Source organism: Lithobates pipiens, unplaced genomic scaffold (genome assembly GCF_037356315.1).
Source record: "Lithobates pipiens isolate NorthernLeopardFrog02 unplaced genomic scaffold, aLitPip1_a1.2 Scaffold_27, whole genome shotgun sequence".
NCBI lineage: Eukaryota > Metazoa > Chordata > Amphibia > Anura > Ranidae > Lithobates > Lithobates pipiens.
This window is the reverse complement of record NW_027507788.1, coordinates 9,735,375-9,754,071: the sequence shown is the minus strand read 5'-3', so window position 1 is coordinate 9,754,071 and position 18,697 is coordinate 9,735,375. Positions and strand designations below refer to the sequence as shown.

General features: G+C 43.9%; 1 protein-coding gene across 4 annotated transcripts in view; it reads left to right on the top strand.

The window, feature by feature from the left end:
* Positions 1-18,378, top strand: part of LOC143933489 (Friend leukemia integration 1 transcription factor-like) — an 84,727-nt gene extending 66,349 nt beyond the window's left edge. For 3 of the 4 annotated variants that reach the window (XM_077456403.1, XM_077456399.1, XM_077456400.1), the window contains exons 3-9: positions 3,355-3,521; positions 5,958-6,161; positions 7,704-7,781; positions 7,883-7,945; positions 8,863-8,922; positions 11,667-11,714; positions 17,308-18,378. In XM_077456403.1, coding sequence (XP_077312529.1) covers positions 3,355-3,521; positions 5,958-6,161; positions 7,704-7,781; positions 7,883-7,945; positions 8,863-8,922; positions 11,667-11,714; positions 17,308-17,819 — 1,132 coding nt within the window. In that variant the 3' untranslated portion in view covers positions 17,820-18,378. The remainder of the gene's footprint in view (positions 1-3,354; positions 3,522-5,957; positions 6,162-7,703; positions 7,782-7,882; positions 7,946-8,862; positions 8,923-11,666; positions 11,715-17,307) is intronic. The other variant, XM_077456401.1, reaches the window with a different exon arrangement.
* Positions 18,379-18,697: the final 319 nt, after the last annotated feature.

The following is an 18,697-nucleotide window of genomic DNA, read 5'->3' as shown; positions in this document are numbered from 1 at the left end:
GAAAAGATTTGACCTAGAGAGAAAAGATTTGACCTAAAAAGATTTGACCTAGAGTGAAAAGATTCGACCTAGAGAGAAAAGATTCGACCTAGAGAGAAAAGATTCGACCTATAGAGAAAAGATTCGACCTAGAGAGAAAAGATTCGACCTAGAGGGAAAAGATTCGACCTAGAGAGAAAAGATTCGACCTAGAGAGAAAAGATTCGACCTAGAGAGAAAAGATTCGACCTAGAGGGAAAAGATTTGGCCTAGAGAGAAAAGATTTGGCCTAGAGAGAAAAGATTTGGCCTAGAGAGAAAAGATTTGACCTAGATAGAAAAGCTTTGACAGAGAAAAGCTTTGACCTAGAGAGAAAAGATTTGACCTAGAGAGAAAAGATTTGACCTAGAGAGAAAAGATTTGACCTAGATAGAAAAGATTTGACCTAGAGAGAAAAGATTTGACCTAGAGAGAAAAGATTTGACCTAGAGAGAAAAGATTTGACCTAGAGAGAAAAGATTTGACCTAGAGTGAAAAGATTTGACCTAGAGTGAAAAGATTTGACCTAGAGAGAAAAGATTTGACCTAGAGAGAAAAGATTCGACCTAGAGAGAAAAGATTCGACCTAGTTTGACCTAGAGTGAAAAAATTTGACCTAGAGAGAAAAGATTTGACCTAGAGAGAAAAGATTTGACCTAGAGTGAAAAGATTTGACCTAGAGTGAAAAGATTTGACCTAGAGAGAAAAGATTTGACCTAGAGAGAAAAGATTCGACCTAGAGAGAAAAGATTCGACCTAGAGAGAAAAGATTCGACCTAGAGAGAAAAGATTCGACCTAGAGAGAAAAGATTTGACCTAGATAGAAAAGATTTGACAGAGAAAAGATTTGACCTAGAGAGAAAAGATTTGACAGAGAAAAGATTTGACCTAGAGAGAAAAGATTTGACCTAGAGAGAAAAGATTTGACCTAGAGAGAAAAGATTTGACCTAGAGTGAAAAGATTTGACCTAGAGAGAAAAGATTTGACCTAGAGTGAAAAGATTTGACCTAGAGTGAAAAGATTTGACCTAGAGAGAAAAGATTTGACCTAGAGTGAAAAAATTTGACCTAGAGAGAAAAGATTTGACCTAGAGAGAAAAGATTTGACAGAGAAAAGATTTGACCTAGAGAGAAAAGATTTGACCTAGAGTGAAAAGATTTGACCTAGAGTGAAAAGATTTGACCTAGAGTGAAAAGATTTGACCTAGAGTGAAAAGATTTGACCTAGAGTGAAAAGATTTGACCTAGAGAGAAAAGATTCGACCTAGAGAGAAAAGATTCGACCTAGAGAGAAAAGATTCGGCCTAGAGAGAAAAGATTTGACCTAGATAGAAAAGATTTGACAGAGAAAAGATTTGACCTAGAGAGAAAAGATTTGACAGAGAAAAGATTTGACCTAGAGAGAAAAGATTTGACCTAGAGAGAAAAGATTTGACAGAGAAAAGATTTGACCTAGAGAGAAAAGATTTGACAGAGAAAAGATTTGACCTAGAGAGAAAAGATTTGACAGAGAAAAGATTTGACCTAGAGTGAAAAGATTTGACCTAGAGTGAAAAGATTTGACCTAGAGTAAAAAGATTTGACCTAGAGTGAAAAGATTTGACCTAGAGAGAAAAGATTCGACCTAGAGAGAAAAGATTTGACCTAGATAGAAAAGATTTGACAGAGAAAAGATTTGACAGAGAAAAGATTTGACCTAGAGAGAAAAGATTTGACAGAGAAAAGATTTGACCTAGAGAGAAAAGATTTGACCTAGAGAGAAAAGATTTGACAGAGAAAAGATTTGACCTAGAGAGAAAAGATTTGACCTAGAGTGAAAAGATTTGACCTAGAGTGAAAAGATTTGACCTAGAGTGAAAAGATTTGACCTAGAGAGAAAAGATTTGACCTAGAGAGAAAAGATTTGACCTAGAGTGAAAAGATTTGACCTAGAGTGAAAAGATTTGACCTAGAGTGAAAAGATTTGACCTAGAGAGAAAAGATTTGACCTAGAGAGAAAAGATTCGACCTAGAGAGAAAAGATTTGACCTAGATAGAAAAGATTTGACAGAGAAAAGATTTGACAGAGAAAAGATTTGACCTAGAGAGAAAAGATTTGACCTAGAGTGAAAAGATTTGACCTAGAGTGAAAAGATTTGACCTAGAGTGAAAAGATTTGACCTAGAGAGAAGATTTGACCTAGAGAGAAAAGATTTGACCTAGAGTGAAAAGATTTGACCTAGAGTGAAAAGATTTGACCTAGAGTGAAAAGATTTGACCTAGAGTGAAAAGATTTGACCTAGAGTGAAAAGATTTGACCTAGAGTGAAAAGATTTGACCTAGATAGAAAAGCTTTGACAGAGAAAAGCTTTGACCTAGAGAGAAAAGATTTGACCTAGAGAGAAGATTTGACAAAGAAAAGATTTGACAGAGAAAAGATTCGACCTAGAGAGAAAAGATTTGACATTATAGAGACAATAGTAAACTCTGCCTAATCTAACTCTATTAGTCCAGATTATTCTACATAGAGAGAGAAGATTCAACATGAAAATTCGACGAAGCAGTCACCGCGAGCGGACATTTATGGTCAAATGCTCCGCCCATAGGCTATAGAAAAATTCTAATGTTGGTTGACTAGTAATAATAATTAATAAATATAATCATTACTAGTGTCATCCAACATTAGAATTCTACTATAGCTCGTAGGACGGAACATTCGACCAGAAATGTACGATTGCGGCGTCGTACAGTTTAGCTCCTCCGCCGAATCTTCTTAAAACATTCGACAGACACCATAAGGCCTTCAATGACAGATTTGACCTTAATTATTTCGAATTTTTCGGACGAACGCATTTTTTAAAATAAAAACAAATTTCGGGAGTAACTAAATTTTTTTTTTTTTGGACGAAAACGAAATTCCGAAACAAAATATTTCAGCGTTCACATGTCTAATATGGGACCTCCCAGCTGTTGCAAAACTACAAGTCCCATCATGCCTCTGCCTCTGGGTGTCATGCTTGCGGCTGTTAGAGTCTTGCTATGCCTCATGGGACTTGTAGTTATGCAACAGCTGGAGGTCCGCTAATTCCATATCCCTGCCCTACACCATAAGAACGATCATAGCGGCTGTTCCGGCGCTTGATTGTTCTTACAGGTATGTGTGTGTGTGTGTGTATGTGTGTGTGTGTATATATATATATATATATGTATGTATATATATATATATATATATATATATATATATATATATATAATATATATATAATTTTTTTTTTTTATAATATTTTTATTTTTTTTGCATTCCTTTTTTAAATGAAGGTGTTTTTTAATCCCCTCATTATTCATTTATCCCTCCAGACTTCCTCCATCGGTGGTAACAGTCATGGCCGCTGATAAACCAGAAGAGGAGAACGAATCCCCCCACACAACCTACCAGCCCACTTACCCCGACACCACGAGCGATGGAACTGAATCGCCAAACCTAATCAATGGCAACGAGGAGAAGAGAGTGATTGTTCCAGCAGGTCAGGACCATTTCATAGGACGGGGGGTGTGGGAGGGAGGGGAAGGGGTCTCCAATGGAATGAACTGCATATGATTGGTTCAAAGAGAACCAGTAGTTTTATTGAAATAATCAGGAGCTCTCATGGATTACTTGAGTTTTGATTATTTTCTTGTATTCTCTCCCTGAGTGTCAGGCTGTAAGGTTCATATAGAGAGCATCCTATCTCCTATCTGAGCTCAGTGATAAGCGACCATCATAAAACATCTACACTATATTACCAAAAGTATTGGGACACCTGCCTATACATGAACTTTACTGAAGAAATGACACTTGTCTACAATGTAAAGTAGTGAGTGTACAGCTTGTATAACAGTGTAAATTTCCTGTCCCCTCAAAATAACTCAACACACAGCCATTAATGTCTAAACTGCTGGCAACAAAAGTCAGGACACCCCTAAGTGAAAATGTCCAAATTGGGCCCAAAGTGTCAATATTTTGTGTGGCCACCATTATTTTCCAGCACTGCCTTCACCCTCTTGGGCATGGAGGTCACCAGAGCTTCACAGGTCACCACTGGAGTCCTCTTCCCCTCCTCCATGACGACATCACGGAGCTGGTGGATGTTGGAGACCTTGCGCTCCTCCACCTTCCGTTTGAGGATGTCCCACAGATGCTCAATAGGGTTTAGGTCTGGAGACATGCTTGGCCAGTCCATCACCTTTACCCTGAACTTCTTTAGCAAGGCAGTGGTCATCTTGGAGGTGTGTTTGGGGTGGTTATCATTTTGGAATACTGCCCTGCGGCCCAGTCTCTGAAGGAAGGGGATCATGCTCTGCTTCAGTATGTCACAGTACATGTTGGCATTCATGGTTCCCTCAATGATCTGTAGCCCCCCAGTGCCGGCAGCACTCATGCAGCCCCAGACCATGACACCCCCACCACCATGCCTGACTGTAGACAAGACACACTTGTCTTTGTACTCCTCACCTCGTTGCCCCCACACACGCTTGTCACCATCTGACACCAAATACCTTTATCTTGGTCTCATCAGACCACAGGACATGGTTCCAGTAATCCATCTCCTTAGTCTGCTTGTCTTCAGCAAACTGTTTGCGGTCTTTCTTGTGCATCATCTTTAGAAGAGGCTTCCTTCTGGGATGACAGCCATGCAGACCAATTTGATGCAGTGTGCGGCGTATGGTCTGAGCACTGACAGGCTGACCCCCCCCCCCCACCCCTACAACCTCTGCAGCAATGCTGGCAGCACTCATACTTCTATTTCCCAAAGACAACCTCTGGATATGACGCTGAGCACGTGACCTCAACCTCATTCGTGGACCATGGCGAGGCCTGTTCTGAGTGGAACCTGTCCTGTTATACCTCTGTATGGTCTTGGCCACTGTGCTGCGGCTCAGTTTCAGGGTCTTGGCAATCTTCTTATAGCCTAGGCCGTCTTTATGTAGAGCAACAATTCTTTTTTTTCAGATCCTCAGAGAGTTCTTTGCCATGAGGTGCCATGTTGAACTTCCAGTGACCAGTATGAGAGAGTGAGAGCGATAACACCAAATTTAACACACCTGCTCCCCATTCACACCTGAGACCTTGTAACACTAATGAGTCACATGACACCGGGGAGGGAAAATGGCTAATTGGGCCCAATTTGTACATTTTCACTTAGGGGTGTACTCACTTTTGTTGCCAGCAGTTTAGACATTAATGGCTGTGTGTTGAGTTATTTTGAGGGGACGGCAAATTTACACTGTTATACAAGCTGTACACTCACTACTTTACATTGTAGACAAGTGTCATTTCTTCAGTGTTGTCACATGAAAAGATGCAATAAAAGATGTAATAAAATGTGAGGGGTGAGATGTATATCTGTGTGTGTGTGTGTGTGTGTATGTGTGTGTGTATATATATATATATATATATATATATATATATATATATATATATATATATATATTCTAATATTATATATATTCTAATATTTTATATATATATATATATATATATATATATATATATATATATATATATATATATATATATATATATATATATATAATATTAGAATTATATATATATATTAGACTAAAAAAAATTATATATATATATATTTTTATTTTTATTTTTTTGTTTGGGGGTTCTAAATAATTTTCTAGCAAAAAAATACTGATTTAAACTTGTAAACAAAAATTTCCAGAAAAGGCCTGGTCACCAAGTGGATATAAAAGATGAATTGAACAGACTTTCTTCTTTCTTCCATTTCTTCTATGGTTGAACTAGATGGACTTGTGTTTTTGTTTTTTTGTTTTTTCAACCTAACTATGTAACTTTCTGATTTTAGCACAGCTGCACCATTTGCTGTACTGCGTTCGCTTTTTTCATCGTTCGATTTCTATTGTTTCCTCGCCACTTGATAACCTTTTAACCAATTCCTCCCCGGACACAGACCCGATGGTGTGGACGCAGGAACACGTGGCCCAGTGGCTGGACTGGGCGGTGAAAGAGTATGGGCTCTGCGATGTGAACACGTCGTTGATGCAAGGCGTGGACGGGAAGGAACTGTGCAGGATGACCCGAGAGGACTTCTTACGCATGGCGTCCTCCTACAGCACCGAAATGCTGATGTCACACCTGGCCTACCTCCGGCAAAGTACGTTCGTCGCCTGTCCGAATACTATTATCATCTTATGGATTATTTTTTTTCAGTTTCCACAAAACTGTGGTGGTCATGCAAATTTTTCTGTTGAGCTAATTCAGGTTTAAGAGGTTAAAGTGTATATGTATACAGACAAGACCCAAATTTATCTCCAAACCTACCCAATTCAAAAATAAAGTTTGGCTTTTATATGCACTTTGGGGTATATATAACATTCATTGCATGAACGCCAGAAGCATTGCTGCACGCTGAAAGCAAGGTGACCATCATTTTTGTAAGAGATGAATACCTGTATTTTTATCTCCATCTAGTGGCCACAATCAGGTATAGTTTTCTCAGGGAGAAAAACTATACTGCATTTTGGCCACTAGATGGAGCTGAAGATACAGGTATTCATCTCTTACAAAAATGACACATTTCATTCAGCGTGCAATAAATATTTTTATAAATAGGCCCATTTAGGCAGGGCCAGGACAAGGGGGTGGGCAGAAGGGTGGTGCAGCGTGTATTGTAGGGATGGGGGGGGGGGGGGGGTGCCGCAAGTTCCTTCTACTATAAGGCTGACAGGAGTAGTGACAGCGGCATCACTACTTCTGTCAGCCCAGTGCTGGAAGCGGCAAGGAATGGAGGAGAGAGCCGGGAGGGGGTGCAGGCTGTGCTCTCTCTCTCCCCCTCCTCCTCATACGCTTGCACATAATGAAGAGGGGGGGGGGCATAGTTGTGCACAGCCTATTGCAGTGATGGCGAACCTTGGCACTTCCAGATGTTTCGGAACTACATTTTCCATGATGCTCCAGTACACGGAAGAGTGCATGAGCATCATGGGAAATGTAGTTCCAAAACATCTGGGGGTGCCAAGGTTCACTATCATTGGCTTATTGCATTAGGGTGTGCACTTCAAAGCTCCAACACATGTGCATACAGGGCAGTCTTTAATAATGATTGGACCCTGGGCAAAAATCTTCAAGGGAATGTGAACTGGGATAGTTGGCAAGCATGAGGCAGCTGCTTTGGGCCCCACAACAATGACAGGGCCCTGGGCAGCTGCCCCTTTTGCCCTGCCTTAAAGACAGCCCTGTGTGCATGTATGACATATTTACTGGCCTCTTCCCCGCTCTCCATCCTGAAACAATGGGGGGAGCAGAAAGAAGAGGAACAGAGGGCAGGAGGGTTGGCGGGGGTGGCATATCTTGGTACCGATCCTCTGTATTTTACTCCTGTGGTGCAGTCAGCGAGAGGGAGAGGTGGAGAAGCCTGCTTTCAGCTGGTGCAGGAGGAAAATACAGATTGGTTCCACTAAATTCCACCCATCCAGGTTCTGGGGGTCAGCAAGGAAGGATCGCAGTTTACCTGTCATGATGGGTTGCCAACCCCAGGATTAGGGTGTGCCCTGACACACCCCTTGCACACGCCCAGGGGGGCACACTTTGACATCTTTGCCCTGGGCACTGGATGATCTTTTGTCCTGGCACTGCATTTAGGTCCAGTTATGGAAGGACTTACCTGTTATCTATTGTTTTTCTTCCCCCTACATAGACAGTCCGACGTTTACTTATTCGGTGGTTCCGACTGTTCCAGCTCACCCAGTGCCCGCAAGGAACCCGGTGAAGACAGGTGAGCGAACATTGGCCATGGCCGGTCATGTAACCTACTCTTTTTGTACAATGAACCAAATCAGACCGATCGATTGTCTCCTTGTGTTTTTTTTCTTTTAGAGCCAATGTATGAGGACGTACGGCGGGGAAGCTGGAGCTCCACCACCGGCTCCATTCAGAGAGGTACAATACCCAGTAAATGTGCTACTGTATTATATAATAAACCTGCAGTTATCCTCCAGATAGATAGAGGGAGCCCTTGAGGCCTCCCCGTCTTTGTGAAATTGATGATGTTGGCCCGTGTTGTTCTTTATATAGGCTCCTCTCGGGTTAATTACTCAACACTCATTGGTGTGCGTAGTACCCCAGAGCACAAATGCACATGTGTGTATGTCAGGAGAGCAGAGATTGGTGTCAGTAGGGCAGTGGACGGTGTCAGTTGTTTTAATTTTTATTATTTTTAAATGATTTTTTAAAATTTTTTAATTATTTTTGTACAATATATTTTTAAATTTTTAAAATTATTTTTTACAATTCTTTTAATTTTTTTTACAATATAATTATTTTTTTATTATTTTTTACAATTTTCTTAATTTTTTTTACAATTGTATTTTTTTTTTACAATTGTATTTTTTTTACATTTTTTTTATTTTTTACAATATATATTTTTTATTTTTTTTAAATTATTTTTTACAATTTTATTTGTTATTGTTTTTTTACAATTTTTTTATTATTTTTTTACAATATAATTTTTTATTTTTTTTACTTTTTTAAATTATTTTTTACAATTTAGTTTTTTTATTATTTAAAAAAAAATATATTCTTTTTTACAATATTATTATTATTATTATTATTATTATTGTTTTATTTTATTTTTATTTTTTTTTCCTTTAGGAGCCTCGTTTTGGGGGGGGCTTTGGTGAGATATCAGGGGGGGGGGTCTAAACAGTGAGAAAGGGACTGAAGGGGGAGGGACAACAAATAAGCAGATTAAAAATTAGCTTTAGGCCGGGATGCTGATTGCGTTTCCTGATATAATGATGACTTGAATGAGGCTGTCGGTAAAGTAATGTACTGAGTATAGATGTCCATTTCTGCAGGATCTCCTCCTCAGACGCCGACCATCAGCAGCACCGCCGGAGCCATACGCACCACTCCAGGTGGGTTTGTTGGGGGGGGGGGGGGGGGTGTGAACGGGTGCAGCTGACTTTTTTTATTGCTGTATCCCCAGGGGAGAGCCCCCCCCCGGTGGTTTGAGTTCAAACACATTGGGACGCCTGCATTTACTTACACACACATGAACTTTAATGGCATCCCCAGTCTTAGTCCGTAGGGTTCAATATTGGGTTGGCCCCGCCCTTTGCAGCTATAACAGCTTCACCTCTTATGGGAAGGCTGCAAAGGGCGGGGCCAACTCAATATTGAACCCTTCGGACTAAGACTGGGGATGCCATTAAAGCTCATATGCGTGTAAAGGCAGATGTCCCAATACTTTTGGAAATATTGCGTATGTTGGAGAATTAGGAATAGATTATTTCAAGCGTGAAACTTCTACAGAACAAAAATTATCATTTGCCTTTCAAACGCGCTTTTTTTTTTATTTATTTTTTTTTTAAGCTGGAAAGTCCCTTCGACTTAACCTCAACCTTACATGTGTGTAAAAATTCCCCGCTCATCAGAAAATAAAAAAAATGTATTATTACTAATATCCTTATCTGAGCCGATCACTAAAATCTCATCAAAGATTTAACATGGTGATGCCCCATCAACACTCGTTATCAATGGTTTTTAAATCTGTGTCTTTGAATACCCACGTCAATACGGGATTCGAAAACGCCGCGAATCGCGGGAGACGCCCCTTTGCGATCCCCGCTATTTTGAATGGCACCAAACCGCGGCACGATTTAGCTATGAATGTTGCCCGACGAATTGCGGTTAAAAAAAATTGCGGGATGCCCAAAATACGTTTTTTGCGCTGATTTTGGGCTCCCCGCGATTCTGTTTGGCGCTTTTTTTTTTTACCCACGATTTTACCGCAATTCGTCAGACGGCAATCGCGCCAAAATCATGCCGCGATTTGGTGCCACTCAAAATAACGGGGATCGCAAAGGCGTCCGGCGATTTGCAGCTTTTCCGAATCGCAGTTGGCGATTTCGCCCGCAAGACGGAACGCCATGGTGTGAATGAAAACTTTATGGGTATTTTTAAATTTTTTTTTTTTTTTTTAAAGCTTTTATTTTAGCTTCCACAGGGATCCTACGGGTATGGTGTATGCATTGTTCGATTGGTCTAAATGAACAACTCTTTAAAGATTTCTGTGCTCAGATTTAACTGCTTCAGCCCCCAGACCATTTGGCTGGCGAAAGACCAGAGCACTTTTTGCGATTTTGGCGCTGCGTCGCTTTAACTGACAATTGCGCCGGCCGTGCGACGTGGCTCCCAAACAAAACTGACGTCTTTTTTTTTTTTCCCCACAAATAGAGCTTTCTTTTGGTGGTATTTGATCACCTCTGTGGTTTTTATTTTTTTGCGCTATAAACAAAAAAATAGCGAAATTTTGAAAAAAAAAAAAGGCATTATTTTTTACTTTTTTTGCTATAATAAATATCCCCAAAAAATATATAAAAAACATTTTTTTTTCTTCGGTTTAGGCCGATACGTTTCCTTTCTACATATTTTTGATAAAAAAAATTTAAAAAAATCGCAATAAGAGTTTATTGATTGGTTTGCGCAAAAGTTATAGGGTCTAAAAAATAGGAGATAGTTTTATGGCATTTTTATTAATATATATATATATATATATATATATATATAATTTACTAGTAATGCAATCAGCGTTTTTTTATTTTATTTTTTTATTATTTATTTATTTATTTATTTTTTATTGTGGCTGCAACATTTTGGCGGACAGATCGAATACTTTTGGCGCTATTTTGGGACCATTCACGATTATACAGCGATCAGTGCAATTAAAAATTCATTGATTACTGTGTAAATGTGACTGGCAGTGAAGGGTTTAACCCCTAGGGGCCGCTGTAGGGGTTAAGTGTGTCCTAGGGAGCGATTCTAACTGGGGGGGAGGGGCTACGTGTGACACGACACTGATCACCGCTCCCGATTTACTACAATGATGGCTCCCAAACTTCGTCCTCAAGTACCCTCAACAGGTCGTGTTTTGAGGTTTGAGGTTGGGAACTCCCTTTTCTCCTTCCAAACTCATGTCTTAATGGGTATGTTGGCTGAGAAGACCTGACTCATTCCAATTCATCCCAAGGGTATTCAGTAGGGTTGAGGTCAGAGCCGTGTGTAGGACACCTGAGTTCCTCCACACCAAACTCATCAAACCATGTCTTTATGGAGATGTTGGCTAAGAAGACCTGACTCCTTGCAATATCCCAAAGGTCTTCAGTAGGGTTGAAATCAGGGCTCTGTGTGGGACTCTTGAGTTCCTCCACACCAAACTGGTCAAACTATGTCTTTATGGAGCTGGATTTGTACACAGGGGCACCGTCCATGGTGGAATAGAAAAGGGTCTTCACCAAACTGTTACCACAAAGATAGAAGAGCACAAGTGTCTACAATGTCTTTGTATTATAAAGCATTAACAGAACCCTTCACTGGAAACACCTGAACCCCATCATATGGATGGGGGTTCATGTACTTTTGGCCTTTTGGCCTTATAGTGTATTTGGTACACCACAGTGAAACCCCCCCATCGTAGTAGGTAATAAGGTTTCATGGGTCTGACCCGGAACTGTGACTCTTATGCAGTTTTCTCCATTTTATTAGCTGGAGCCTGTTGGGATGAGCCACTCTATGGCATCTTATAATATAGGAAGGCTTTCAATGTCTTTCCTTCTCCCCCTCCCCGACTTCTAATATTCCCATTTTTTTTATTTTCCAGACCCTTATCAGGTGTTGGGGCCAACAAGCAGCCGCCTGTCCAATCCAGGTGAGTGACACGTTAGTCAGCTTGATTGGCGTGCTCATTCTCTCCATAGATTGAAATAATTTCTTTTTTGGAGGTGCCAATAAGTTGGCAGGGTGGGGTGGAGCTGGGAACGCAGATGGGTGGAGGAGCTGGGAACGCAGATGGGTGGAGGAGCTGGGAACGCGGATGGGTGGAGGAGCTGGAACGCGGATGGGTGGAGGAGCTGGGAACGCGGATGGGTGGAGGAGCTGGGAACGCGGATGGGTGGAGGAGCTGGGAACACGGATGGGTGGAGGAGCTGGGAACACGGATGGGCGGAGGAGCTGGGAACACGGATGGGCGGAGGAGCTGGGAACACTGATGGGCGGAGAAGCTGGGAAGACGGATGGGGGGTGGAGCTGGGAAGACGGATGGGGGGTGGAGCTGGGAAGACGGATGGGGGGTGGAGCTGGGAACACAGGTGGGTGGAGGAGCTGGGAACACGGATGGGTGGAGGAGCTGGGAACACGGATGGGTGGAGGAGCTGGGAACACGGATGGGTGGAGGAGCTGGGAACACGGATGGGTGGAGGAGCTGGGAACACGGATGGGTGGAGGAGCTGGGAACACGGATGGGTGGAGGAGCTGGGAACACGGATGGGTGGAGGAGCTGGGAACACGGATGGGTGGAGGAGCTGGGAACACGGATGGGTGGAGGAGCTGGGAACACGGATGGGTGGCGGAGCTGGGAACACTGATGGGTGGAGGAGCTGGGAACACTGATGGGTGGAGGAGCTGGGAACACGGATGGGTGGAGGAGCTGGGAACACGGATGGGTGGAGGAGCTGGGAACACGGATGGGTGGAGGAGCTGGGAACACGGATGGGTGGAGGAGCTGGGAACACTGATGGGCGGAGGAGCTGGGAACACTGATGGGCGGAGGAGCTGGGGAAGACAGATGGGTGTAGCTGGGGAAAAAGATGGAGGATCTTTAATCATTGGAACAGGAATAGAGGGATGATCTTACATGGAGTCACCTGTTCTGGTGACAATTTTTTTTGGAAGGGATTTCCCTTCAATTTTTGGTGAGATTTTTTTTTTAAATTTCCTTTTATGTCTTTGGGGCAGGGACAGAGAGGTAAAATGGGGGGGGGGGGGTGCACTTTTTCACTATCTTTGTGGTCCAATAGCCTCACACACATGTCAAGGCTCTGTGCTTGTTATAATAATCCAACCCCGATACCAGCAAAATATTAACATTTTCATAGAAGCCTCTATGAAACTGTTCCTTAACCCCTTCAATACCGGGGGGCACTTACACCCCCCTTCCTGCCCAGGCCAATTTTCAGCTTTCAGCGCTGTCGCTTTTTAAATGACAATTGCGCGGTCATGCTACACTGTACCCAAACTAAGTTTTTATCATTTTGTTCCCACGGATAGAGCTTTCTTTTGGTGGTATTTGATCCCTGCTGGAAAATTTAGAAAAAAACATTTTTTTCTTTGTTTCTGCTATAAAATTTTGTAAATAAGTAAGTTTCCTCCTTCACTGATGGCCACTGATAAGCTGCACTGATGGGCACGGATATGGCGGCACCGATGAAGTGGCAGTGATGGGCATTTTGCATTTTTCTTCTCCATAAACTGTGACTAGCTGGTTGTTAAGGAGCAGGCTGAGAAGGGGTCCGCCGTATCCTTAACAACCGATGAGCCATCAGCTATCAGTGGGGTTCTGGGGGGAGGGGGGGCTTGTTAAAGACCCCCACAGCCACTGGCCAAGGTTGTGGGGAAGAGGCCCTTGTCCTCATCAGGGTGCTTTGGTGAAGATTATCCCCCCCGCCCCAAAGCACCCTCCCAAGTTGAGGGCATGTGGCCTGGTATGGTTGGGGGGGATGTTTGCCCACCCCCCCTTTCCTGACCTTCCAGGGCTGCATGCTCGGATGAGGGTTTCATATGGATTTTGGGGGGGGGGGGGGGCTCCACGCCAATTTAAAAAGAAAAATGGCATGGAGTCCCGCCCCCCCAAAATCCATATGAAACCCTTATCCGGCTCCCATCAAATCACACACCAGACCCAAAGGGCCTGGTCTAGATTGGGAGGGGGGGGGGGCATTTTTCCCCAATTTTTTTTTATTGCCCGCAATTCTTTTATTTTGCTTTTACATTCAGCTGTCAGCGGGGAACCCTGCTGACAGCTGATGACTCATGGGTTGTTAAGGACGTGGCAGCTGGCTTCCCCGCCGCTCCTTAACAAAAAGCTATTTACAATTTTTTAAAGAAAAAAAATGCAAAAAGCATGAAAACTGCATGTAAAAAAAAAACGCATAAAAAAGACAAGGGTTTCAAAATACAAAATGCACCGTAAAAAACATGCTGGGAAAATCGCATGAACTGCAGCCGCATGGATGTGAAGCTAGGGTAAAAGCGGTTATGGGAATCGGGCGAATAGGAAAATCGGGCCACCCCCAAAGGCCCTGCTACTAGTGACAGTAAGGAGGAAAGCATCACACTGGTGAAAACTGCATCGTGTTTATTCTGTGCTTATCTCTCAGATGGATTCGGACTTTAAATCCCCGGGTAAATATTATGGTACAGAGAACACATTCATTTCCAGGCGGGGGGTCATCGTTCTAATTACCCCGCATGGCCTCCCCAAAGCTGCCCACCCCCCACACAATGTCGCTTTACCCCATAGAGAGTAGGTAAACGTCAGACTGATGTAATCCTGATCACGCGGCATCTTCTCCCATGTGTCCCGCTGATTGCAAGCTTCTCGGGTTTCACAGCATTCTTAATAAGGCCCCTCATGCAGGACTCCGCAGGTGGTGGTGGTGGGGGGGGGGGGTTGGGGTATTACTTTTGGGTCTTACACCTAATTATTGGACAAACTTGTGGGTGTTTTTATAGTGTATTTGGCTTATCGCTAATTAACTCTAATTACCCCTTTAATGGGTTTCCGAGCGAAATTTTCTGAAACGTGGGAGACGCGGCTCAGGTGGCTCTTCATCCTGGGTGGTGGGACCTCCGATATCTCCAACAACCTGCTGAAGCTTGGAGGGCGAGCGGTGGGGGACTTCCATTGCTGTTTGGGAGGAGAGGACTGGTTTTGGTGAATGACATTTTGTTGCAGAAATGCAGATTCTTAATTTTGCCCACCGAGCCGCTGAAATCTGTATACCTGTCTAGATTTATTTTTCTTCTTTAGACCAAGATAGGCAACTCCAGTCCAAAGCATTGGAGATCACCGGGGGGTAGGGGGAGCACATTGGGGCTTGGTCAATTTTAAGGGGGTAATATAAAAAATGATGCACTGTTTGTCGCCCCCCGCCCCCCCCCCCCCCAGTAATGCTTTTCTTACACTGGTGATCATTATGTTCCACTAGTGCCACCCTGTCACCCCAGTGCCAACATTTTATTATTTTTTATTCTGCCAGTGCCACCATTATGTTTCACCAGTGCCACCATGTCTACCCCAGTGCAGCCCTGTCACTCCAGTGCCCCCATTATGTTCCACCAATGCCACTCTGTCACCCCAATGCCATCTTTGTTTTACCAGTGCCACCATGTCCATCCCAATGCAACCCTGTCACTCCAGTGCCACCATTATAATTCACCAGTGCCACCCTGTCACCCCTGTGTCAACATTTTATTCCACCAGTGCAACCCTGTCACTCCAGTGCCACCATTATGTTCCACCAGTGCCGCCATGTTCCCAGTGCCACCCTGTCATCCCAATGCCAACATTTTATTCTGCCAGTGCCACCATTATGTTTCACCAGTGCCACCATGTCTACCCCAGTGCAACCCTGTCACTCCAGTGCCCCCATTATGTTCCACCAGTGATACCCTGTCACCCCAATGCCATCTTTATGTTTTACCAATGCCACCATGTCCATCCCAATGCAACCCTGTCACTCCAGTGCCACCATTATAATTCACCAGTGCAACCCTGTCACTCCAGTGCCACCATTCTGTTCCACCAATGCCACCCTGATGATTCACCAGTGCCGCCATGTCCCCAGTCCCCCCCCCCCGTGCCACCCTGTCATCCCAATGCCACCATTATGTTTTACCAGTGCTACCATATCACCCCAATGCCACCATTATAATTCAACAGTGCCACCATGTCCCCCCCATGCCACCATGCCACTCCAGTGCCACTATTATGTTCCACCAGTGATACCCTGTCACCCCAGTGCCACCATGTTCCTCACCAGTGCCACCATTACTTTTCACCAGTGCCGCCACATCTCCGACTCCCTGGGCCAAATTGTCACTTCAGTGCCATCATTATGTTCCACCAGTGCCACCATGCCCCCCCCCGTACCACCATTATGTTTCACCAGTGCCACCATCACCCCAGTGCCAATATTACGTTTTACCAGTGCCACCATATCACCCCCAATGCCACCATTATAATTCGCTAGTGCCACCATGTCCCCCCCAGTGCCACCCTGCCACTCCAGTGCCACCATTATGTTCCACCAGTGCCACCATGCCCCCCCCCCGTGCCACCATTATGTTTCACCAGTGCCACCATGTCCCCAGTGTCACCCCAGTGGCAATTTTACATTTTACCAGTGCCACCATATCACCCCTAATGCCACCATTATAATTCGCTAGTGCCACCATGCCCCCCCAGTGCCACCCTGCCACTCCAGTGCCACCATTATGTTCCACCAGTGCCACCCTGTCACCCCAGTTCAAGCTCTATGTTTTACCAGTGCCACCATGACCCCCCCGCCCAGTGCCACCATTATGTTTCATCAGTGCTGCCGTGCCTATCCCCCACCCAATCCTGAATTGTGTTCATTCCGGAATATTTTGTACAGAGGTTTGTGAATGCTCCTGGTTGCCGTCATCTCATCATCTCTGTATTGGGAATTTCTGGTATTGATTAGTTGGCCTTACAGTGATTTTGGAAGAGGAACAGCGAAGCGCAGTCACTGTTCAGTAATACAAAGCAGGAAGCACACCAAGCGAAATATTATGTAACAACCCTTTGTACAGAGTCAGAAGATTATTATTACCAAAGTGTCTGTCCAGCCCAAAAAAAACAAAAACATTTTATTCCAGTTTTGGATGGAGTGGGGAAGTACTAGAACCCCGGTCAGGTTTTTACTGCTTTCTAGCCTCACTTTCTGTCTTGCTGACAATTGTTTCACCAGAGAGGAAGTGAGGAAAATCTGCAATGAGAACACTGAGACAAAAATCTAGGTATTGAAAAAGAAGCCAAGCAACCGAGGGGTGTATTTGTAATAAAATTTGCGGAGCTATTCATTCTTCAGAACTGCGTGTACATTTGTTCTGTGCAACTGGAGGTTAAATCGAACGTTATTAGGCTATTTTGTTCAGGTTGAATGTTATTCATAAAAAATAGAGTGAAATACTGTATTATGGCCACTAGATGGAGCTGATGAGTATTTATTTACTATGATTGTCAGCGCCATCTAGTGGCCGTAATGTGGTATATTCCAGATAATCGCTGTTCTTTATCAATGAATAACATTCGACCTGGGGGAGAAAAAAAGACTAATAACATTTGTACATGTGGTTTAATGGGGCTTTGATTTATTTTTATTTTTTTTAAGATTTATGTTTGCATTTGTCGCTGACCCTTCCTCTCGTACCCCCCACAGGCAGCGGACAGATCCAGCTCTGGCAGTTCCTCCTTGAGCTTTTATCCGACAGCGGCAACTCCGGCTGCATCGCCTGGGAGGGCCTCAACGGGGAGTTCAAGATGACGGACCCGGACGAGGTGGCGAGGCGCTGGGGGGAGCGCAAGAGCAAGCCCAACATGAACTACGATAAGCTGAGCCGGGCTCTGCGCTATTACTACGACAAGAACATCATGAGCAAGGTGCACGGCAAGCGCTACGCCTACAGGTTCGACTTCCAGGGGATCCAGCTGGTCCAACAAGCGCACAACAGCGACTCCGCCGTCTGCAAGTACACAGAGGGCATCTATTACTCGCAGCAGGCCAAGCCGCCGGGGCCCCTGCCGTCGCACCACAGCCAGCCGCAGAGCCTGCCCGCCCTCATACCCGTGCAGTACTTCGGCACGCCACCGGGGGGCGGACTGTACCCGAGCCAGGGAGTGGCCAAGCAACACGGTGGTCAGCTGGGGTCACACCTGGGCAATTACTACTGACCCTGAGCGGACGGGGCGTCTAATAAAAAAAAAAAATGTTTTTTAAATGGAGGCGGGTCTAAATTACTGAGCGCGCCCAGGGACTACTGGAACGAGCATTTCTACATTTGTAGGACTCGGAAATTTATAAGACCACATGACCCCCATCACCTGGCTCCGTCCAATGGGATCACACGACCTCATGAAAAGGGGCCAGCGGAGGGGGGGGGGAGGAATCGCATGATCCGGCGCACTCTCCTCCTCCTTTACTTCTAACAACTGCTGCAGATTGGCAGTTAATAGTGAAGAATTACACAGACAATAAAGGACTTGTACTTGTTCCATTCCATGAAACGCGGCCAAAAAAAAAAGGATATGAAAAGCCTGTTTTTTTATATTTTACGGACAAGGCGACCTCTGTAGGAGGATTTATCTTGGGGTTCAGCAGCCCCCCTGAGCCCCACCCCCACTCCCCCGACTAGCCCAGATTTACCGGACTTTTAAACTTTTTTCTATGTTTGTTTTTTCTTGTTGTTGTATGTATTTTTTACATCTCATTAAACGCATTATATGTCTTTTATTTTTGTACTATATTGCAAATCTGTTCGTTCTCTTCCTTCACTTCCATCGCAAACCACCTAACAAAATACCGAAAGTGTATCAGACGTATATATAGCTCCTGAAGGATGGCGCCATCTTTATTCAGGCTTCACTCAGGGTCAGAGATGGTACAGTCACGTAAATCTTGGTGCCTTTGCAATTCTTGCGTGGTTTGTTTGTGCACTTTTTGTGTGCCTTGCTTTGTGTTTTCTGGTGCTTTTTTTTTCTTTTTGTGTCATGTAAATTTTGGTGCATTTGCAATTTTTTTTTTTTTTTTTTTCTTGGTGGTGATTTTATTG